Consider the following 24,502-nt stretch of genomic DNA (forward strand, 5'->3'; position numbering starts at 1 on the left):
TAGGAATGCATATATATGCTTATGTAAAACACATGTGCACTACTTCACGCGCATACTAGGCCAATTCGTGCCGAGGCGTGTGGGCTCTTTGGAAAACTTTTTTTTTTTTTTTCACGGGAAAAACACCCCAGAAAAAAGTTCCGTGTTCCCCTGCAATCAGAACGCCTGCCGCTTGTCCCATCACCCGGAGGGGGGCACACAAAGGTACAAGAATAAAAAAAAAAAAAAATGCATGCTTGTAGCAACTCACAAGTGAACTGATTTAGGCGCTTCGATATAGAAGTGTACACGGGGGGCTACTCTCTTTCTGAATTATCAAAACCTGTTGCGCGTGGAGAATTGCCACCGTGAGGGACCCGCGCACTTTTGCTGAGTTGAAGCGGAACCGCTCGACACAAACCACGGAAATTTTTTTTTTTTTTTTTCCTCTCCTACTTGTGCATGCACAGAATTAAGAAAGCAGGACGGGCACACGATTACAGAGGGTTTGTATTTTAACGCATTTGCACCCGTATATATGTGCCTTTCGAAGGTGGAGCAGTCTCCTTTTCATGCAAGTGTCGCGGCGCGCACCACGTGGAAAAGCAGAACAACCGCCTCTTTAAATAGTTCTTGTGCGGGGGAGGGCCAAGTCAAGATGCATACGACGGGGTTTGCCTTCCAGAAAAAGGGGAAGGAACAGTAGTAAAAAACTGTAGGAAAAACTGTATAAAAACTTGAACAAAAAAAAAAGGCGTGAAAACGTGAACAAAGGGAGGCGCAAAAAAAGTTTGCCAAGTATTCCCCCCAAAAAAAGGAAAACATTTGAGCAAACTACCAAGCGAAGTGGCCTCTTCATTTGTTCCACTTTTGCGCACTTTCCTTTTTTTTTTTTTTTTTTTTTCATTTTTTGCATATTTTTGCGTGTATGTTTGCAATCTTTGCGTTTTACCCATCTGAGCAGAGGGGGAGATTCCCTAAGCGTGCGAACTCCAGCTCGGGCACCCCCCTTTGCCTGACCGGGAAGCTGACCCCAAGGAGGGCTCACAGAAAGTACTAACAATAACTACTCACAACGTGTTCTCCCCTACGTGTTCGCGCAACCTTTGCTGAGGGCCCTCATTTTTTCGTAGCTCACTAGCTTTGTGGAGGGCTACCAACAGCACCGCGCGCAACGCCCTTCATTAGGAAGGGGAAAGAGGAGGAAGATCATAGAGGGGAATTATTGCCTCGCACACATACGTAAGAGTTAACCATCCCTATACGCATGTCCTACGCACCTCCTGTGTATCACTTGCCGTTGGTTGAAAGTATGCGGCGAACTCCCCTCTCGGTCATTTGAAAAGACAGTGTTACAATCTGTAAGGAACTCCATGTGAGTACCAAACGGATTAGCATTGCTCAACCCCCCAAAGAGGGAGTGTCCTCAAGGGATAATTCTTTTTCTATCACTTGAAAAAAAAAAAAAAAAAAAAAAAAAAAAAAGGAAAGCTCAGCCTTTCTATTTCCGTCCCCAGAGAGAAAGTCACCATGGCGGAACCGTACCTGTCGAACAAAAAAATTTACGAGTTGTTGTCGACAAACACCTACAAAGGACATGAGAAGGGAATCCTGAGAGCCTTCGAGAGGAGGTACTGCAAGCTTCTGACCTACCTGGGCACAGACAAGAAGGAGCAGGAAATTATATCCATTAAGATGCAGAAATTTATTAATGAGAACCTGAGCTTCAGTGATACCAAATCGTACTTCTTTGGATTTTCGAAAGAGCTTCTGGTGCACTGCATGCGGGTGTATTATTACGAGGAACTGTGCTCGGGCGCCAACTGCGGGGGGGTTAACAATCTTGGTGGGGTTAGTGGCGATGGGAGTGATGGTAACCATGCATCGTTTACCTCCGGCGCGGATGAGAAGCTATTCAAGTACCTGGAGAAGAATGCGGATCAGATCGACATGGCGAAACTACACGACATTTATTGCGACGAATATTTTTACCTATTCAAGAATGTCATGTGTGTGCTGAAAACGTGCGCAGTGTTCTATGCCTACCCGAATTACAAAGCAGAGGATTTGGCATTCGAGAGGAACTTCTTCTACGTGCTCTTCGAACTGGTGGAAGGAAAACTCAACATTCAACAACTGTTCCAGATATACTTCGATACGTATAAAGACACCAACAACTATTTTGAGATAATCAACAAGACAGATGTAGAGAACATGACATGGGTATACAAGTACATTATCCTCTTCCTGAACGTTCAAATATGTTGCATTAATATATTTTTTTACATGCAACTCAGACTTAACATTTTTTCAAAATACAATTTGAAATCCATGATGAATATGTTTTTGTCTTCGTCTCATGTGGACACCCAGAGTGTATCATGCGTATTCGAGAGAGAGCAAAAAGTAGGAGAGCACCCCCACAGCGACATAGTTACGAGTACTCTCCTGCAGAAGGAGTACTCCCTTATTTTTCTCATGGGTTCAATAAGTAATCTTCTCACCTGGGAAGACCACAATAGACTTGTAAAGGGTCTCTCCCCCCAGTCAGTCGTTTTAATGAATTTTTTTTTTCTCTTTAAGGATGAAAAAAACTTTAAAAATTACCAAGATAATATCCGCCTGCTAGCCGAGTGCCTACCACATCTCTACGAAATTATCAACAAATTTTATTTTATAAATGATAACTTCGTGTATAAGTGGATCATCCTGCGTGTGCTTAACAATGCTCTGTGCACGGAGAAGGAAAGGGAAGGTGACGTTCTTCCCTTCGATGGAGAGACTGACTTGGACTCCAAAAACAATAACAACTGTGCAGACAATAAAGAGGAGATGATGGATGGAGGGGAAAAGGTTCGTCGGGGTGACCACCCACAGTACTATAACCGAAGGAAAGCAAAGAGCTCTCGAATGAGCGGAAAAGGTGAAGGAGGAGATGGTTTCTCATCAGCTTCAAACTGCATGACGGAAGAGGAAGATGAAGATGATCAGATGGGGGAGGATGGAAAAATAAAGATCTCAGGACAGGTCCGCCACGTAGGGTTCCAGTCCATGTCTGAAAGAGATATAAATTTCTCTCTCATAAAAAGCATGAAGAAACATATCGAGAAAAAAGAATTCTTTAAAAAAACAATAAACTTTGATTTATTTTTCAAGATCTGTGTATGTCTCTACAGTAAAGATGATTATATTTTGTTCAGGCAAGATATATTGAAAGAGGGGAAGAACATTCACCTGTGTATGGAGTACTTGAAGGAGGAGGACAGTCAGTTTGAGCTCGACCTGTATGCACACAAGTATTTTCTTTACGAGTTCAGTTATGGAAACACCGAAATCGTTACCACAAAGGGGGAGAGGAAAAAGAGGGTTCCTTCCTACCTGTCCATAGAAAGCAAAAATATTTTGTTAGAAATTTCATCTCTCTTTTTTTCCTACGATTATTTGAAGTGGTATAGCAGATCCGACAGGGACAACCTCCAACATGGTTACCTAGAACATGATCATCTGCAACAGGAAAATCTTCCCATTGGGTTCACCCATCGGGAAGATTCCATATACCACCCCGTGATTTTGCAAAATGTCAACCGTCTAGTCCTAGAACTGTTCTATAGCAAAGTTAGCGACTCCTCAGTGGAGCATCTCATCATGTTCAATCACAATCTGTTATCCATATATAGAATATTGAAAGCGCTGATAGGGACCAGTGCTAATTTAGTTAGTTTTAATGAAGTGGTGAAGAGGGTTGATGAAATATCGAAGAGGAATGACAAGAGAATGATCGCCGTTAACACAACCGAGGAGTTTATGGTTACCATAATAGAAAACTCTCTCTACTTTAAGATAACGGAGACATTGAAGAGGAAGAAGTTAAATGGAGGAAGCGTCTTTATCACCTATATGGAATATTATTACATTATGTTAGATTTCTATTGCAAGTATATATATAATAATTTTGTTAAGAACAGAAGGAAGGATTTCCTTGAAGACCATTTTTTTCACACATTCCAATACATCATTCTTTTTTTCTGTAAAATTTTAAAAATTAACAAATGCTTCCATGTCTTGATAGAAATAAAATTAAATAATTATTTCGGTTTGAGTTATGATATGTTAAACAGCTTTGTCAGTCTGTTCACTTTCCTTTTTTTTTTCTCCTTGAAATATAAAGAGATGAATGGATTAAATGAAGAAATATCCTCTTGCTTACTTTTTCTTCTGAAAAAAATTAATATTAACAAATTGAATGCTTACGTTTTTCAAATTTTTTCTCATTTGGAACATGAAGATTTTCTACGGAAGGAGAGGAAAGAAGGAGCTCAGGAGAGACCACGAAACATGTTCAGCAGTTCCGACAGGGAATACACACACACGGATGAGAAGGGAGATGATCTAATCAACACTGATCCGAACCTTCTGGCGGGTAATTTCCATTCGGAGAACTACTTCACTCGCAGCGACAACTACGGCGACCTTGCCAACTTCAAGTACGAGAAGGACCAAATGGATATTAAGGAGAATTTCCGTATCGACATTTCCTTCCTCAAGATGTTCGTCTTGATGGATGAGGTGCGCCAGGTGGAGGTGCCCCCCCCCAGGGATCGAAGCGGCAGTGAGAACGATGGGGGCATCGACAAGGGCGACAGCGATAAGGATAGCGTCGATGGAAGTGAGAGTGACGGAAGTCACAGCGATCGAAGTGATCAGACTGATCAAACCGATCAAACCGATCAAACCGATCCAACCGCTCAACCTGACGAATGGGAAGAAAGGGAGAGCGACAATTTCCGTGATCAGTCGTTCCGACGTGCGCAGGAACACGCCGCAGAAAGTTTCAGCTTGGAGGAAATTTGCGTGGTGACGCTTTTGCACCTGTTCCAAGTAGAAGACCACAAGGCGAACTTCATCGCAGACCTGCTCAGGGTATACGAAGAGGAAAAAAAAAAAAAAATCTACCCATGCACAGAGGCAATTTTAAAAATTTTTCAAAAAATGATTAAGAGGAAAGGAAGTACCTTCTTCCACCAGGATGTGTACAAGTCATTTCAAAATAAAGTTCTGCAAATGTTAGACAACGTGGAGATACTAGAAAGCAAGTGGGTTACATGGGTCTTCACGAATTGTAAGGGTACCTTTAAAAGGGAGAAGGACATTGATATTAAAAAATTGGTTAAGCTCTTTTTTTTTTCCTTTTACAAATTTTTAAAACGATATTTTGTCCAGATAAGCACTTTCTTGAAAAATAAAAAAATGTATAACAGCCATAACAGTTTTAACGACTTTTATTTCTTCCTCTTCTCCAAATATATTAACAAAATTTTTACAGAAAACTTTTCCTCCTCCTTTATTTTTAAGTTGAAAAAATTCTCCATCCTGAATACATCCATATCGATTGTGAATTACATGCTCAAAATGATGAAGGTTGTAAACTTGCAAAGGTTGAAGGATGTGCATAGCGAGTTGAGTTGTTCTTTGGTCACAAGTTTACCGATTTCTTCATCCCTTTTAAATATTTCTAATGAGGACCATATCAACCGGGGGGAGGGCACAAGGGAGGAGATGATTCTTCACCTGCCCAGGGAGCATAAAAATGAATCAGTACCTTTTTGCCCACAAAATGGAAGAAAGAACGAATCAGCCATCTTCAACAGTTTCATGAAAAATATAATTATTAACCATAAGACCTTGCTTCACAGACCGGAATTATATTCTACAAAGAGAGTGAATATTTTTCAAATAGGAAAAGATTCAAGGAATCACACGAACAATGGTTATACCATGGATTACTTGCAAGACATTCTGTTGCTTGAAAAGGAAAACCAAGATTGGGAACTGATACAGAGTAGTAATAACATTTCCTCTAACAGAGTTAATACTCCAGGGGGGGTTACAAGTTGCCGTCAGAATGGTACCCACATGGATAACATGCAAAGGAATCATCGCGCAGTGAAAGTTGAGCGGCTACTTCATCCATCCACAGTAAATTTCAGTATGAATGGATCCTCAGTAAATGAGAACTCTATTGTCCATCATGAAACATTTGATTCAGAAATAGAAGAATTATCACCTGTAGAGAGATACAAATTCACCTTTTCAAACTTTTTCAATCACATAAAAAATTTTCTAAAAATCGTCCTCCAAAATAATTATGTTTTTTTTCTCAGCGACTTTTTACTAATGCATTATGAACAGTCTGGCAAAAAAAATAATTTGTTCAAATATAACCTGAACAAGTCAGGTGGATTTTACTCAGTTTTTAATTTCTTCATTAATGAATATATTGACAATTACTACAAGGGTAGATATGGGCAGATGGAGTGTCGCTCTGTGAAGACTCAACATTTTAGAAAGCTCAACGAACAGGTGGTTAATCGTATCCTGCTTCTCTTTTCTCTGCTATTGGAGGCTTCTTGTGAACTCTCGTTTTTGGAGGAAATCAACAGTGTGTGTACAAACATTTCGAACCAGATTTTTTCTCTCTTCGACACTTCTCACTTGATTTTGAATTTATTTTCCAAGGTTACGTTGAGCGTCATTCCAAAGGTGAGAGGATTCGGATAGTGCGAACGGAGTGAAGAGCGTTTGCTCATTGGGATATCCCACCAAAATAGCAGATCACCCGTCTTCATCACCCGTCTTCATCACCCGTCTTCATCACCCCCCTTCATTACCCCCCTTCATCACCATAAACCTATCACCCCTCCCCGCAGGACGACGTGGTCAGTCAAGTCATCAACAACGATATCCTGAGCATGGAGAAAAGGCAGGCGGAAGAAAAGAGGGAAATACTCACCATATCCCTTCTCTATTTCCTCACATACAACTACAAAAATATTTGTAAGTTCTATCTAAGCCTGAACCGATATTTTAAGATGAACGACTTCAACAACATTTATTTCTTGTGCAAGTACAGCCGGGGCTTTCTACCTCTCCCCAAGGTAATCACTTTATTCCTGCAAAGAATCTCGTTCTGTCTGGACAAAGCGAAGAGTGCAACAACGGATAACATTAGGCTTACCTACATGAAGAGGGTTTTCCACGTGCTGAAGTTTGTCTACGATTTTGTGAAGGATAACGATTTGGTAACCGTTTCCATATTTCGAAGTTTGTTCCATGTCCTTCTAAGCATCATCAAGGGGTTCGTGAAGGATAGCGAGAGGGAGGAACGGAAAGCGGAAAATTGGAAAGCGGAAAATCGGAAAGCGGAAAATCGGAATGAGGGAAATCAGACGGAAGAAGAATCCCCCTGTGAAGTGGCATCCTACCAATTCTACCATTTGCGCGTTCTTAACTTAGCTCTCCACTTTGCCAACGCTATTTATTTTAACCTGACCCAGGTGGAAAGAACAACCGGGGGTAAATCAAACAAAGAAAATACTCCCAAGGAAGAAAGTCCAAAGGGGGAGGAGGAGGAAAAGGGAGGGCTATACCTGAAGGAGCCATTCTGGTACAATGTAGAAAAGTTGCTGGACCTGTTCACGCGTAGGTTAAAAAGAAACACCGACAAATTCCTATACTCAAGGACCCACCATCTATATACAAGAGAAGCTAAAAAAGAAATAACCATCTACATGCATAACCTTAACATTATGTGCGAGGTGTTCGAACTCATCATCAAAGGAATATATACCAAGGAGAGTCTGGTGTACAGATTAATCATTCGGATTTCTTACGATCCTATCATTTCTAGCGTATTTTTTAATGTAAATTATGATACCCTGAACCAAATGATGAGTTCCTATCTACAGCTACACAGGAAAAAGATGGATTCTGCGGAGAACATGAAATTGTTGCTCATCAATTGTAGAGGTGTAAATGTAAGCACATACGGAATTATCAATGATGATGCCCTTATTGAAAATGTGATGAAACTTATTGACCAGAAGAAGATAAACCATAAATATGTTGTCAACCTCAGTGAAAGTAGAAAATCTATGCACCGTGGAAAGAACAATGTGGTGGAGGAGAAAAATCATTGCTTTTCGGTGAAGAGTTTAATTCAAAAGAAGATTGAACTGTTGGATTCGGATTATGTATATAATAGAATTTTCAACGGGAAGGCAAAAAGATATGGAAAAAAGAATTTTCTCTTCGACGTTAGGAACTACCTGTACTGTATGAACGTTTGTGGAGGTAGAGGAAATGGCGTGACTAGCGGAACAGGTGGTGGGAATACCATCGCGCAGGAGCACCTCCGTCAGATTGACTTATTCCCCGGGTCGAGATTCCCACCCCACAGCGCAGTGCATCTGGAAACAGGGCCCATGCATGACGGGGGGCGATGCGTCCAAGGAACACTTCACCGGGGAGGTTTCAACGTGGAAGACCTGAACCGTACACTGTTCGAAGGCGGAGCACTCGGGGACCACCTCCTCAGAGAATATAAATCGGATCAAATGTTGAAGAAAAAAATAGATGTATCAATATTTAGCAATCTGCAAACGATTTTACCTGACGGAGAGGAGCAGAGTTCTGCTCATTCGGTAGAAGGGGCCAAGGGTAGTAACCCTTCCGAATCGTTGAACAAATGTAAGGATGTAAAACCAAGTGGGCATGGATCCGAATCTTTGTCCAGAGATGATCAGTCGAGAGAGTGGAACGATTGGTTGTTTAGTGCGTACTGCCCAGACCATTGGATTGATCCGTTCTTTCCTCCAAGTGATGAGCACATGGAAAAGAAAAAAAAAAAAAACAAGGAGAAAAAAACAAAACAGAACACATACAGTAGTAGTGGTGACTCCGGGGTGAATTCCCCCTCAAGCATATTCATCTATTCGAAATTTTTTAAGAACGAAGTGGAGTGCATGCAATATATTAACCTCACTCAAAGCACATACGACAGTAGGATGCGTCTGTTACTAATATTCTACAAATTGGTGATAATAATGAAACATAGAGAATTGCTTTACGATGAAATTTTTCAGAAGGAGGAAAGGCAAGCACTTAAGGAGGCCAATATAAGTGAAAGCACTCCCTTTCTCTTCTTCGTGTTCGAATCGGTTATTACCTTTATTACTCCATCACAACAAGTGAATAAGAACTCTTTATATTACATCCTTGTATCAAACATTTTGATTAATCTTCTGGGCATAATAAGTGGAAGAAGCTTCGGTGAAAGTTCTGAAGATCGAAATCCCAGTGGCCAACCGGAGGAATATACATCCAAACATCAAGCAAGCATGGAAAAGAAACGAAGCAACGATAAGAGCTCCCTTAAAAATACTGCAGATACGTTCCAGACCGATGAGGGGATAGACTACTACCACCAAGGTAGCTTTTATATGGACATATTTTCTAACGAATCGTTCATTTCGAATGTGAAAAGTAAGAAAGATCACATTGTCTTCGATATTTTGAGCAACCTGTCCAGGAAGGAAGTGAACAAGTACCGATTCGTTGGTGGGGTGAAGGAAGGGAAAGGAATGAACCAGGAAAACATGGATGTGGGATACACACACCTGAGACAAACGAACAGAGGAAGGAGAAAACGTTCTTCCGAAAAAAATCTTATATATTGTGTGCCACTCCTCCTCTCCCTATTCGTCCGCTCTGTCACTTTGCACCTCCAGAATTTTAAGTTCCACCACAAGAATATATATTCACAGAGAAATTTCGATGCTCTACATGTGCCCAGCTCGATCCTCAAGTATATCTCCCTCCAGAATAACTTCAATATCAACTTGTTTGTGAACCTTTTGGAACTTTTTTACGTGACCATTCGAATTTACAACAATCACTGTGTAGGACTGAACAGGTCCCTGTTCCATGGAGAGGAGAACGCTTCTCTGGGAGGAGATGACTCCAAGGGAGAGGCTAATCGCGGAAGTAGGAACACACACCAACAAGGAGGAATTCTCGGTAATGGGCATTCTCCCCGTGGTAAGTCAACTGAACGAGAGGAGCACCTTCACCTGTACGTATCAACCATGAATGGAATTTTAAATGAATGCTACGAAGCCCACGAGGAAAACATGAAAAACAGAGATAGCAATGTGATGAAGTCGAACCCAATTGAACGTATGTTTCTATACTTTCTCTACAATAGAATAAATTCTGTGTATGATCTTTTTTACAACTTTTTTTTAAATTGTTTGAGAGAAGAAAAAAAAAAAAAAAAAAAAAATGTTTTCGATCTTGCAAATGAATACATCTACAGCTTCTTAAAAAACGACATCTATGATCAGATAAACAGAATCAACAATTTTCTAGATTCGACAGAATATTACGACTTTTACGTGAATACACTAACGTTTATGGTTTTAAATAAGAATACTTGCCTGCACATAATCAAAGGAGATATACTTACCAAACTTCTCTACGTACCTGATATCTATCACGCTATATTCGACAAGAGCAAAACCTTCAGCGCCATCTACTACTTGAACCACGATAACCAATATGTACGAAACAAGAACCATATTATACTTTGCTCTCTCATTGTGTTGTTGATAAAAATGTTGTATGTTTTTTTGAAGGATGTCAAGGGAGGTGGAGTGGGTGGTTACATGAACGCGAATCCATTTGGGGGTTCGCACTTGGATTATTTATTAATGCGCACAGTCGTTCCTCCCCTTGAGACAGTACAAAGCGCAGGCGTAACCAAAACGGAGGGATGGGAAACGCACGCTGGTGACGGAAAAAGTGGTAACAGAGGGGGAGAAAAGTTGATGAATCGTTCTGATATCACTGGCGCCCGCCCAGACACCAACGAAGAACAAAGAGACATTCACAAGGAAAAGGAGAGTACATCCCAAACGGAGAACCAAGCGCACTTCTTCCTAGATGCCATGCTACAAATTATAAGTAAGTTATCCGATAGAATAAATTTTATTTTTTTAAAAATAGAAAAGATAAATTGCCTTGCCATTTTTGAGGAATCATACTTATATGTCGACCTACTCACAAAAACTTCTTACTACTGCCATCAATTTAATATCAACCACATGTTGATATCCTTGATGAGGAAAGGAGTAGAGCACCACTTATTTTACATCAACAGAATTTTGGAGAAATTTATTTTTGAAAAAGAAGTGATTATCGATCCGTACAGTCCTTACGAAGTTATTGCATCTACTAGCGAATCCGTTAACAAAGATAATAAGAATAAAAAAAAAAATGATTTGTCCTTGTTTACGCAGAGAGTTCTTTACCTTTGCTATAAATCCATTTTAAATTATAACACCATACTTCTCAATATAATTCAATCGCCCTACTTCACCTACTCGTACTTCGTGGTGCACCTCTATATTCTGTTGTTGAAGTCAACTAGGCTGGTAACTAACATCATCGAGCACTTTGGCAGGAAAAACACGACACTTATCCGAACGGTAAGTCTCCCCCCCCCCTGGGTCATGCGCAAGGGGTGCTCTGGCGCGGTTACACGCATCTACCGTACACGCAACTACTGTACATGCAACTACTGCACATGCAACTACCGTACATATAACTACCGTATACCCATCCACCATACACACTTCTCATCATGGACACACCCTTGCAACCCCCCTTTCCGCAGATCAAAGTCGACGCCGGGCTCTCCTACGTGCCCATTTGCCTGGACATCGTCAACACCGTAAAGGAGAAGAAGAAGGAGAAAATACACTACGCCCGTGGCACAGGCAAGCCCAGTAGGAACTGCTACCTAAGCGACAGTCACTCAGATAGCGACGCCTCCAACTATCAAGGAGAAATAGTACAATACAACAGATCCATAGATGAATACATAAATACAAAAAGAGTTTACAGAGACGACTATATGTTTAACTTCCTTCCGGAAATGATTGAATTAAAAAGTTATTATGATATTATTAGAGAAATACTTGAGAGAAGTGCATTCTTGGGAGCCTTCATTTTGGAAAAACTGAAAGATACATGTGAAGATTCATGTCTCAAGCAGATCCTCATAAGTAACGTATGCTCCTACCTCATCCATATCAACGCCACTCTCCTTCCATCCAACATTTGTACTAACAATTTGAAAAAAAAGTGCACCCTTATTTATAACTATGTCGTGAACATTCATAAGAAGTGAATCCTCCATGTGTACTTGCGTGCGTACTTGCGTGCGTACTTGTCTGCATACTTGTTCATTTGTTCATTTGTTCATTTGTTCATTTGTTCATTTGTGCACTTGTGTACTTGGTACCATTTTTCAGTCCCGTCCATTTTTTTTTTTTTTTTTCTCTTTTTTTAATATATTCGACCGATCGGCACATTGTCTGCAGTAAACATTTTACTTCACCCAAAGGAGTGCCCCAAAAGAAAGGGGATGTGGTGCGGTGCCACTCCGAAACTTTTCCTTGAATTAAAAAAATAGCATTTCACATGGTGGCACATACGTCCAGTTGGTAAGATGATAACAAATGGGTACATAGGTGGATGGACAGATAGGCATTTGTATGGCTAGCCAAATACACATAAGGCTAGCTAGCCAAATGGGCCAAAAAAAAAAAAAAAAAAAAAAAAAAAAAAAGTGCAAAAATGGGGAACAAAAATAATCAAAACAAATAACCAGGTGGGGGAATACGATACACCCCACCGAGGGGGAAATCCCTTCCATAGTAAAAGAACCCCGAAAAGGAATATTTGGAAAAAATTTTCGTGTAGAACATGGAAGCCATAATTTTATGCGCCAACGTTGGGGCGTATGTATATGAAGAATATTAGAGAAGGTATATCATCTCTGGGGAGAGGAGGATATATGCAAGGCTTGGCACCCGCTATAAACGTTTATATATGCATCTCGTTGAGCTAACCTGTCTTCCCCCCATTGTTCACACACTCCCTTTTACCACTTGGCCCAAACTTAGAATAGCTCCGCGTCGCTCTCCACGTCTTCGTCATACAAATTGAGATCCAACTTATACCTGAGCATACCGCCAAAGCCGCCGAAGCCCTTCTGGAACTGGGCCCCCTCCTGTGATTTGTTAGTAACAAAATCTAAAGATGCTCCGTACTTCTTGTAATTATTTATGACCCAATCGGTTAGTGAAATTTTCTCCACCACTTCCAACTCCACATTATTTTCTTTGTATAAAGATTCCTGTTTCTCATCCTGAGGAGAAATATGTATCGTCCTAGTAGTGTTCGTAATAGCGTTCCTTGTCGTCAACCTTATTATATCCAATCCCTCATAGAGAATTAGTAACTCCACAGCCCCGACTTCTAAAGCCTTCAATGTATCTTCAATTCCATACACAACTTTACCTGTGTCTTGTGCAATCTCTTCGAAAAATTTACCGATTAATTTTTTTTCTTGAATGAACTTAACATTCTGTAAAGCCTCGGAACTTAATTCAATGGCTTGATTGAATCCATTATCTCCTCCATAAGAAATGTCTACTATTTTTATAACCTTTGTAAATAACCTTTGGTCGAACATGTCACTGTGCATTAGATCATTCTTGAAATCTGCACTTCCGGCCAGCACAATTCCTGATACGTTTATCTTGTCATTTGTTATAAAAACAGATGTAGCTACCTCAGCAACTTTCCTTAAATAGTTGTGCCTTTTTTCTAATCTAAGACGAGCAAAACGTAACGCACTTTGACCTCCTCTTCCATGCTTTTTCGGAAGATCTACAGTGAATCTCCTTATTACTTCTCTTGTATTCCCTTGTATCGTTCCAAAGAGAGCTCCATTTCCGTCCACGATAATGAAGCCAAACTTGTCGTCACTTTCAAGCAACTCCTTTAGAGCTTCTACGTGGAATTTGTTATCACATAGGTAGAGACTTGTATTTATTGGTCTGAAGGGCTCAAAGTCAATTGACATTTTCTTCTCCTTCCCGTCCTCTGTTATCACTGTACCGCAGAATACCACTAGCCCCTTGGGTGGTGTCTTACTGTACAGTTTCAACTCTGCGTAAAAAAAGGCAGGGAAAAAAAAAAAAAAAAAAAAAAAAAAAAAAAAAATGTCATTTGCCATTCCTATATCTATGGAGAGATGATAAAACATGTACACGTTCAGGTGAATTTTTCCTCTCTTACTTTGCTGTGTTGACGTAATGGCAGACAAGACACTGAGACGATTCACTCGACTCTTGATGTTGGAGGCTGTTCCCAACTCATCCGCAAGCATTTTATTTATTCGAGAAACTTCATCCTTGTTCTTTATTATTAAGCTGATCATGCTCGTTCCGTTTCTTTGGTGAAGTAACATGGATGAAAAGGAAAAAATAACGAAATAAAAAAAAATAATGAATGTCATGACAAGTGTGAACGTGAGTACATCGGGTAAGATACTATTATAGCATTCCGAGTAGGGATTATTCCAGATCCCCTTAACACTTCGGGGATACGCACTCCACATGTAGGGCCATGCAATATTTCACTATGTGAGATTTTTCTGCATCTGTTCTTACCCCTTTGCATTTTCCAGCTTCTTTATAAGCCTCTTAATTTTCCATTGCTCGATGTTTGCATCTCGGTCTTCATCCATGGCGTTCTTGTTGGTTATTCAGGGTGTGTACAGGGTAACCGTGTGGCGGTGGTTCTTCCTTTCGTGGTTATTACAACCTTCACCAAGAGGTAGAATGACTCGGTTGTCCACGACAGGGTAGTATAAAAAGGTGCGATCTCCCTTGCCCCCGTGTAGGCCACGTAAAAAAAAAAAAGGAACAAAAGGAAAAACACAACGATGACAAACTCGGTTATGCGACGAAAATGGTCCACGCAACCGTATCAAATGGAGAAAAAGAAAAAAATGAGAGGAGGTGGAGAAGGCTGCGTTGGTTTGAAACGGGAGAGGGATGTTCTCTTCGCCCACAAAATTCGGCCATGCATATCGTTGTTAGGCAAAACGCGCGTGTATTTTATGCCGTGTGGGGGGCCATTTATGCTTTGGAAAAAAGAAAAAGAAAAAGAAAAAAGAGGCAAAAAAAAAAAAAAAAGAAAAAAATTTAAAGGAAAAAAAAAAAAAAAAAAGGAGAAAAGAAAGAAAATAAAGTGAAGGTGCAAAATAACGATGTAGAGAGAGGCAAATAAGAGCTAAGTGGCAGATGACGAGAAAAAGGGAGGCGGAATTTTTCCTTCTCGTCCCTTTAAATGTATAAAACAATAAAACAAAAATATACTTAACAATCTCCAATTTTTTCTATTTTTTTTTTTTTTTTTTGGGGTCAAAATGCCTTCGCCTCCCACTTGCGCCTTGAAAATGCACGTTGCTCTTTTTCTCATTACCCCTAATAGCTATATAAAAGAAGTGCTCCGTAGATTGGCTCGCAGGCTTTTGCAGGCTGAACCGGTAGATAAAAATAAACATACATAAATTTGCAGTGCATAAAAATATACTGGCAAAATACTTTATATGCGCATTTGTACAACAGTGATGGTTCATTTTGAAATACGACGCTCAATTTATTTTCTGGTGATGCTTTCTTAAAACTGATGGGCTACGGTGCAGCGCCTCCTTCACATTTTCGCAACTGCATATTTCCCGCGAGTATGAAAAGCGCCTACCTCTTCTGTATGTACACAGTACCGTAATAAACTCAACTCATCTCCCATAAAAACTGTTCCCGGGTGAAAGGGGGGGGGGGGACCTTTCTTTTTTTCTCGCGAGGGTTTGTTAGGCCTGAACCACCGATGGGCGCAAATTGTGGAAGTACACCGCCCGTGCAATGTAAATATATATTTTGCAGCTCACATAGGGGCAAAATGATGTTCGCAACTGCGCCACACTTAGCTCCTGGCGCAGTGCAACCTTAGTGATTTATAACATGGATACTTTTCTTCCGTTCGCTTTGCACATTCTGCGCGGTGCGTAGTGTTTATTCCTTCTTTATTTTTTTTTTTTTTAAACTCTTCTAAGAAAAAAAAAAACTCTCCCTTGTTTTTTCAGATCACCTTTTTTTTTTTTTTTCTTGTTTTCTCTTGCCCCCCCAGGGGTCATCACGTTGCGACATAATCATAATACACAGTTATACATGGGGGTAAGAAAAAGAAGCCCAATCTTCATATATAATGCTACTGAATGTTTTTGTGAAGTTACACTTGGTTTTTCCCCTTCCTCTTTCTCTGCCTCATTTCTGCAACGAATTATCACGGTTTGGCCTCTTTCCACGCTCATCCTTTTCGTATTCACATTTTTACGGGGACTATTCTTTTTTCTGAACGGGTCATATATTTTTTTTTTTTTTTTTTTTTTTTTTTTAAATGGTAAATATTGCCTGACCCGTTCAGAAAATTTCTTCGTCTTTAGAAAGCTTTTTACGTAGGATGTGCTGAAAAAAAAAAAAAAAAAAAATCCAAAAGAGATACTTCCTCCTACATGTTAGCCCGTGAGAAGTGATGACATGACAAAAATGGCTACCTCGCTACACGGGTACTTAACAACTTGAGGAAGTGGAATGCACATTTGTTCATCCCTACCTGTGTGCCTCTTCCTCAGAGTTAGGAAACATAGGGGAATCGCTTCAGAAGGAGCAATATTCACCGCACGGCCACCCAGGTCGATGTTACTGAGCTGAACTCAGCTAAGTTTAACTGTTCAGGGAGGCACATTGGTTGATCTTCCTCTCACACATCACACACGCGCCCGGGCATACAGGAAGGATGCACGCTCCTACATAAGCGAACGGGTGATGCGGATATAATCCAATTGGAATTTTCCATCGAAAGAGAAAACGGACTGGCCATTATGGCCACACACACAACAAGCACAAACGTCGCAAAGAGCAACTGCTGAGTAACCCCACTGTTGGGACCAATGCACTTGGGCGGCTACTCCACGAATCACCTAATAATGTGAAAACATGTTCGAGGGGGACTGGTTGCATGTGCAAAAATTGCTAGCTTCATTTGTGAAGAGGGAGAGTAAAAATCGGTGCAACGGGGGAGAAAGGCTAACCCGCAGAGCCCGACCGAATTGGCGAATCTGCCATAACAGGTGAATCTGCCATAACAGGTGAATCTGTCGTAACCGGTGAATCTGCCGTAATAGGTGAATCTACCCTCAGTGGTGAACCCAATTGCCCACGCGGAAGGTGCCCACCCAGCCACGTGGCATCACCCTACCCATAACCGCCGAACTATCCCGAAGAATGAAAAAAAACGCACTGGTAAAAAGGGCCCTCTGTAGTGCGAGGTTGTGCCAAAATGGTGCGCACGTAAATGCACTTATGAGAGGAGCTCTGCTCACTGGGGTAGACCTCTGGACGAGCAAAGCTATGCAGACAAGGAGAATCAGTGGTAATGCACCAAACAGTAGCTTCAATCTATTTGATAAAATAAAGGATATAAACGGAAAAATCCAAAACGAGGAAGGCACTGAAGAAAACGACTCAAAGAAAAGGAAGCCATCCAAAAAGGTTCTAAAACTTGTGGATGAAATTTTAAACCTAACCCTCATAGAAGCAGCTGACTTGTGTGATCTTTGTCAAGAGAAGTTGGACGGAGAGAAACAATTCAATAATTCCGTTTTTTTGAACAGAAACCCGTTTCCACATCCTTCGGGCTTCTTCAGTGGAGGGAGTTTCTCTACCCCGAATTTCCCCCCAGGCATGAACGCTCCTTTCCCTAACCATATCGCTACTGCTCTGCCTGGTGTCGTTCCGCCGACAGGAACGCCCAATTTAGAGACAGCGAAGGAAAATGAATCGGCAGGGACAAAAAAGGAAGAAAAAAAAATATCGAAAAGTACATTTAACGTAAAATTGGAAAACTTCGACGCAAAAAATAAAATTAACACGATTAAAGAAATTCGCAAAATAACCAATGTCGGTTTGAAGGAGGCAAAGGACATGGTGGAGAGCGCCCCTTTCTATGTGCAAAAGAGTAAGGCCCCCATTGCAGCGCATTCGCATAGCATTCGCATAACATTCGTATAACATTCGCATAAAATTCGTATAACATTCGCATAAAATTCGTATAACATTCGCATAAAATTCGTATAACATTCCTATAACATTCGCCTTCCACTGACCCTACCTTTCACACAACCTTTAACCTCACCCTTCACCCCTTAGACGTCCCCGCGGAAAAGGCAGAAGAAATGAAAAAGAAGTTCGAGGAACTAGGCGCCACAATTATATTGGAATGACTGAACATAGAAAAGTGGCGTTTTTTTCTTTTTTCTTTTTTTTCCACAAAATGGAAGAAGAATGCCAAGTCAGGAATAAAAGTTCTTATGCCCTGCGTGTATGTACATCCTTGCGGGGGCGCCCTTCCGTCTGCAGTGTTGCCCTAAGGAGAGGAGATATATCTCCATGGCGTTGTTTCAAGGGATGCATTTTACACTTAAAGAAAATGTTTCGAATTAAAAAAAAATTCACTAAAAAAAAAAAAAAAAAGGAAAAAAGGAAAGTACATCTTGCCTCTTTTTGTAGTAAGAAATGAAATTGAACGAAAGCACATGGCATACGTGCACATGCGTAGACGTTTGCACCATATGCGAATCTTTCCTTCTGCTTCTTTTTTCCCTTTTCCAATTTTACAACTTTGCGTATTCCACAAAACCTTAGCCATGTCACCATAGGGCATATGTCATACGCTTTTACGTAAACTCTGTGGATTACGTCGGGGTGGTGGTTTCATGTGCGCTTTTTCCTGTGCATATGCGCAGGTCTCCATCCTGCCTGTGTACTCAGCGTTGTAGTAGCACATACCCTCTATATATACGTAACGTGGAGTATTTTTTCTTTTCTTTTTTTTTTTTTTTGGTAAACAATGAAACGCCCTTTTTTTACATCAAAATAAAAGGACAGAAACTGTGAGTCATTCTCTAAAATGATGAACGCGCACCCTCTCTGGGTTAGTTCCACTTTTTTTTTTTTTTTTTTTTAAACCTTTCCAAAGGTGAACCTCCCCCCTTTTTACCCTTCGACCTTCTTGATTGATCCATGTAGAGAACAACTTTTCTTTCTCACCCGAACGAATCTCCATTCAACTCATTTCCTGAATTGACATGGGAATTGAAATGTTGTGCGGCGTTGTTCTGTGTGTGCCCATTCGACTGTGCGGTATACGTTTGGTACTCCTCACATGGGAAGGCGGAGGGGTAACTTGTCATACAGGCGGTTGGATTAAACATTGCGCAAGTAACCAAGTTCGACGGTACGTAAGCAGAGGGGCCAGAGATCCCCATTGTGTAACCCTCGCCCCGACTCTCGCTAGGTAAAACACATCTCGACACACTTATTCCGTTTGTCCCACTGCCATACTGATTCTTCACTCCCACAAAACCACTCGATGGATTACTTTGTGAAAAGGGAAAAGCGTCTTTCACTTTTTCCTTCAGTCCGTTCAAATTATCACCAGCGGGTTCCACTTGGGCTGTTCTTTGAGAACTCGCGCTTGGATCACATCCTTTGTCATTGTCTTGGTGGGATATGTTCCAAGTTGAACGGGAATTGAATTCCTCCTTTACCATATCTGATTTCACCCTGACCTCTTCCTGGTTAACCAGATTGGACATATCACCATCAAATCCGTTTTCTCTATTTTGTGTTCCATCGGCGGGTGGTAGGTTGTCACTGGGTGAATTATCTGAGGTGATCAGTGGCCCATTCTGTGGAGTGGGGCTTGTAAGTGGTGAACCCGCTTCTTCCACCACAAGTGAATGATCTACAACTGCAGATTCGACAGATTCGGATTCGGCGGATACTTCTCCCTCTTCTTTCAGGAGACCCTTTTCCTTCCCATACTCCTCCTCTTCCTCCTCGTCGTCGTCTTCGTCGTCATCTCCCTCATCAGCCGGATGCACCTGATCGGGCAACTCATAGAGCCTATTACGGTAGGATTGTAAAAAGGGAAACCTGGATTCAAAATAATTCCTGAGACAACTCTCACTGGGAATTTTAAAACGATGACCATATACACCCTGTAGCATCTTCCTATGTTCATTTATAATTCTCACTACCATTAAGAAGTTGTTTAGTAAAACAGTTACCTCCGCGTGGCTGTTGATACAGTTTTTCCCGTTGAACGCGTTTAGCTTATAATTCAAAATGTGAAAAACGTTCCTTGTGATATCTAGAGGAGAGTTATTGTTGTTCTCCCTATATGGAGCTTCACCATTAGGTCTTTTAAAACACAATGCTATTTCATTATTTTTAATTTTTATTCCTTCTTGTTTTATATTGTGTATCATGGATTCATCCGTTGGTATAATCCTTACATTCTCCTTTTTTTCTCTCTGCACTTGGTTGTAATTCTGATTTCGGTTAGATTGTTCTATGTCGATTTTCCTCTTCCTACCCTTTCGCTTCACTTGTTTCTCTTCCACTTTTACCCCTTTATGTAAGATATTCCCTTCATCTACTGGGCTGCTTTGTATTTGTTTTTTCCTCCCTCGTGTTCCTTTTTTCTTCAAGGGGAATCCTTCCCCTGCATCTGCCGCAGCCTGTGCCCAACCCAGTTGCTGTTGTTCCTCTACTTCCATTTTTACTGTAGCTACATTGGCTTCACTTGGAACTCCCTTGTAAGGGGTATATGCATTTGTTGCACATTTCTGCTGTGCTCCTCCCCCGGAACAGTTTCCTTCAAGTGCCCTACTGTTGGAACATAATCCCACCATCATATTTTCCACCCCCTCCTTATCATCCACTTTGGATGAATAACCTTCTACATGTTCGTTCATCAGATTGAGGTGCTTACCACTATCCGGTTGGTTGTCCATTCCATTTTTATACCCTTGTAACGATTTCTTTAAATAGGAAGAACTTACATTCATCAAGAAGTTCGTGTAGGAGTTACTTAAAGTGTGGTCTCTGTTTTTTCCTATTGAGTTTTTATTGTTCCGTAGAATCATTTCCACTATATCCTTGTTCAGTGTGAAGTTAATGTTTGGTGGGGCGAGCTTTCCTTTTCGCTTGGCTTGATGCTTTGCCTTTTCCTGCACCTGCTCCTGCACCTGCAGTTGTTCTTTATATCTTTCGACAAACTGACTACTTGATAGGAGCAACTTGTTTTCCTCCAACAAGCCTCCCTTAGCATGGTGAGCATTTCCTACCCCCCCTTGGGAATCCTCCGTATTTTCACTCATACCCCCGCTCACGACAGGTACTCTATCGATCGAAACAAAATTCATGGCGCCATTCGGCACGTTCAGTGTGAGTGTGTTCAGACTACCATGGTGGAAGTAATTATCACCGTTGTAGTTGGCACTTACATTGTTCGCATTGGAATATGTATGAGAGTTAATGGTGGGATGCATCCCCACATTCGTTCCCATCCCTACACTTGCACTCATTCTAACGTTGGATGCCTTCCCATTCTTTAGGTTATTCGTTTTGATCCTCTTGCTATTTTTCACTGAGACTTTTTTCTCCTCTCCCTTTGGCCCGATGTTCTTTCCTTTTCTCGACTTCCCTTTATTCTTCACCTCATGAAGGAAATTGTTACTGTTCACTTCATCCAGGAACAACTGTGGGTTCAGTATCCCTGATTTCATCGATGAATCTTCATGGATCTGCCTGCTGTTGTTACGATATAAGTTGTTGGCACCGTTTCTGTAGAAGTTTGCACCATCATTTCTATAGAAGGTGGTGGCATCGCTTCCAGAAAGGATTGTAGATTCCTTTCCGCAAAATGTACTGTATTCGTTTCCGTATAAACTTGTGGAGTTGTTGCTGTAGGAGTTATGGAATCCGCCTGTAACGCCTGTAACTCCTCCTCCGCCTGTAACTCCTCCACTGCCCGTAACTCCTCCACTGCCCGTAACGCCTCCACCTCCCGTAACGCCTGCACCGCTGACGCCTACTGAGGAACCCCCTTTGAAGTTGCTCCTCTCATACACAGGCCCCGCGTTGTATTCTCCCCCCCATGTGAATTTCTCATCAGAATATTTCCTTCCATGAAAAAAGTCCCTACTGCCCCCGCCAAATGCCACACTGGGATCCACCATTTGGTTGTTACCTATATATCTGTTCTGGTTATTCTGCGTACCTTTTCCTCCCTGGAGAGCTAACTTCTCCGTTCCTCCACTGTACTGATCATTAAAAGGGGGTCGATTATAAGGGTACTCATCTGAAGAGAGATTCCTATTTGTGCTCCCATGAAAATCATCTCTAATTTCACCGCTACGCCCCCCACGCACAGTGCCCTGAATACTACCATAGGCTCCACTTCCCTTGGGGTTGTATGCTACTTTCTCCTCCTTCTTGAAGCTCTCATTTGAAGGCGTGTTCATAATGTTAATGCTACCCTTTATGGTGCTCTTCACGCTACTTCTCATGTTTTCTTTTAGGTTGGGGAAATTTGTAGGTATGTCGTTACTACAAGGGTAATTGATTCTATGGTTTCTAAAACTGTTGTTGAGGTTGTGCGGGTTCGTGCCCCTGCTGACATTTTGACCGTCTAGGTAGTTGCCACCGGTGGGGTACCCTTTCTGCATGGCACTATGATTTGGCATGATACTCCTATCCGCCGCATAGTCACCAATATTATAATTATCATACGTGTTCTTTCCACTTATATTATGATAATTATTCCCTCTAGCCAAATCTTTCCTGCTACTTATGGTATTTATATCATTGCTCGCATGGTTCATTCCGGGATGACTCTCCATGCTATCGAAGCTATCCATATTGCCAAACCCGTTAGGTTTGCTAAACCCGTTGGGGTTGCTAAACTCGTTAGGGTTACTAAACTCGTTATGGTTGCTAAACCCGCTCATGCCATCCACTCCTTGCATGTATTTCAATCCTGAAGAGCCGATCGCATTATCAGAACCGTTTAACCCTCCCCTGTTGTTTTGCGGAATGTTCGCGTGAATAGGCAACCTGGTCTTCACATCTCCACTACGACCACCTGGGGTGGCGAGAACACCAGTTTGGCTACTTTGACCACCACCCACATGGTCCATATTTTCCAAAGTTCTCTGCCTACCGTACCAATTGGTATTCTCCATATTACCACCATGGGTTTGCACATTCAACGATCCTCCTTTAACGCCTTGCCCTGCAATACCTACGTTGGTTATATTTCCGTAAGGGTTCTGTATGCCCCTTTTTACATTTTTACTTATGAAAACATTTTCCATTTTGTTGAGAGCTCCCATGTGGTTTAGTGAGTTGTGTAGGCTCTGGATTCCTCCTCCTTGATTGTTCAACATGCTTATACCATCCTTTCCTTCCATCCCACCCATACCACTCATTCTTCCCATGCTATTTGCGTAGATCAAATTGTTAGCAGCATTCAGACCCGTGTGGCTTGCTCCTGGTCTCTCTTGAAAATTGCCTGGTTCGTTCATGTACCCCCCCCCGTAATTGCCTCCATATCCACCACGCATCGTGCTGTATCCCCCCTGAATGCTCTGACTGTTGACAGCAATTCCTCGGTTTCCAAAGCTATTCATGTTTCCATTCAACAACTCCTTCGACATGTTTCCATTCAACAACTCCTTCGGCATGTTTCCATTCGGGTGGTAGCTGTACACCCTCTCCCCCATGTTGTTGTAAAAGACACCCTCCTGGGTGGCACCCCCGTAGTCATTTGGTGCAGATACGTTCTCATAATTAACGTTCGTTGAGTAGGCGTTACGGAAAAAGTTATTTTCACCTGACATGTTGGAGGAAGGTGTTTGGCGTGCGGGAGTTGGAGGCACCACTTCATTTATAAATTACAGTATGTGTGTGTGGGTGGGGGGTAAATACAGCATCCTCATAAAACACACACACCATAAGTAGGAACACTCTCGTGTGCGTTGTTCTCCCCTTCTTGCAGATTCTTCAAGGTGAAAAAAAGTGGAGCGCACACTTGGGCTATCCACTAATTCGTTAGATATTCTTACAAAAAAAAAAAAAAAAAAAAAAAAAAAATATAAAACAATAAGAATAACGATACGAATAACGATAACGGTCTAATTGCAATTCAAAATGGTTAATTACGCCACTTCATCTATGCGTGTTAAAATGGGACTACGCTAAGAAAGGAGAGAGAAAAAAAAAAAAAAAAAAAAAAAAAAAAAAAAAAAAAAATGTTCATATGGAGATTAATTCTTTACATGCATAGATAATGCGAACTTTCTACTCTCTACCACCAAGGTTATTCACACTCATGGACACAACCTTGGTCTTCCCTTGTTCATGTGTAGACCAGAATGTGTGCAACCTCCCCTCGTACGTGTGAGTTACTACTTGTATTTCTCAAGGTGGTTTTTCTCTCCACGTTTCCACGCACCCGGGAAGTTCTCTCTATATATGTATACATGTATTTACACATACATATATATATGTATTGTATGTACATATTTACACATTCGCGGATTCACATTTACACCTTGGGCTACATATCAAGTTGGCGAAGAGGTAGACGGTAACCAAACGGGCGTGATGAGGGGAAGGCACGATGTATGTCTTCAGACGATCTCCATCATCTGCGCAACTGTCCTACCCACACAAACGGACAAATAAAGAAACAGGCAAAATGGAAAAAGGAAGGAACGACAAAGCGAAAAGAGACCAAAACGGAGAAAACTTCCTTCCGTCGGTTAAAGCATAGCTCACTAAGGTGCAAACCTCAAGGGGGGGTAGCAAAAAAAAAAAAAAAAAAAAAAAAAAAAAATGGAAAAAAAAAAAAGAAAAAA

The 24,502-nt window shown here is 41.3% G+C and overlaps 4 protein-coding genes across 4 annotated transcripts; 2 read left to right on the forward strand and 2 right to left on the reverse strand.

Moving 5' to 3' along the window:
* Positions 1 to 1,509: 1,509 nt before the first annotated feature.
* PKNH_0408800 (conserved Plasmodium protein, unknown function) lies at positions 1,510 to 12,007 on the forward strand (the record flags this gene model as incomplete). The annotated part of the gene is made up of 3 exons (XM_002257877.1): positions 1,510 to 6,519; positions 6,687 to 11,303; positions 11,492 to 12,007. The coding sequence occupies 3 exons, from the start codon at positions 1,510 to 1,512 to the stop codon at positions 12,005 to 12,007; spliced, it is 10,143 nt and encodes a 3,380-aa protein (XP_002257913.1).
* A 774-nt stretch (positions 12,008 to 12,781) lies between these two features.
* On the reverse strand, positions 12,782 to 14,416 carry PKNH_0408900 (peptide chain release factor subunit 1, putative; the record flags this gene model as incomplete). The annotated part of the gene is made up of 3 exons (XM_002257878.1): positions 12,782 to 13,836; positions 13,966 to 14,120; positions 14,340 to 14,416. 3 exons carry the CDS (start codon positions 14,414 to 14,416, stop codon positions 12,782 to 12,784), a joined length of 1,287 nt encoding a protein of 428 aa, XP_002257914.1.
* Positions 14,417 to 17,018: 2,602 nt separating this feature from the next.
* PKNH_0409000 (ribosomal protein L12, mitochondrial, putative) lies at positions 17,019 to 18,016 on the forward strand (the record flags this gene model as incomplete). The annotated part of the gene is made up of 2 exons (XM_002257879.1): positions 17,019 to 17,751; positions 17,943 to 18,016. 2 exons carry the CDS (start codon positions 17,019 to 17,021, stop codon positions 18,014 to 18,016), a joined length of 807 nt encoding a protein of 268 aa, XP_002257915.1.
* An 822-nt stretch (positions 18,017 to 18,838) lies between these two features.
* On the reverse strand, positions 18,839 to 23,482 carry PKNH_0409100 (conserved Plasmodium protein, unknown function; the record flags this gene model as incomplete). Its single annotated transcript, XM_002257880.1, has 1 exon — positions 18,839 to 23,482. One exon carries the CDS (start codon positions 23,480 to 23,482, stop codon positions 18,839 to 18,841), a length of 4,644 nt encoding a protein of 1,547 aa, XP_002257916.1.
* Positions 23,483 to 24,502: the final 1,020 nt, after the last annotated feature.

Source organism: Plasmodium knowlesi, assembly GCF_000006355.2.
Source record: "Plasmodium knowlesi strain H genome assembly, chromosome: 4".
NCBI classification, from domain to species: Eukaryota; Apicomplexa; class Aconoidasida; order Haemosporida; family Plasmodiidae; genus Plasmodium; species Plasmodium knowlesi.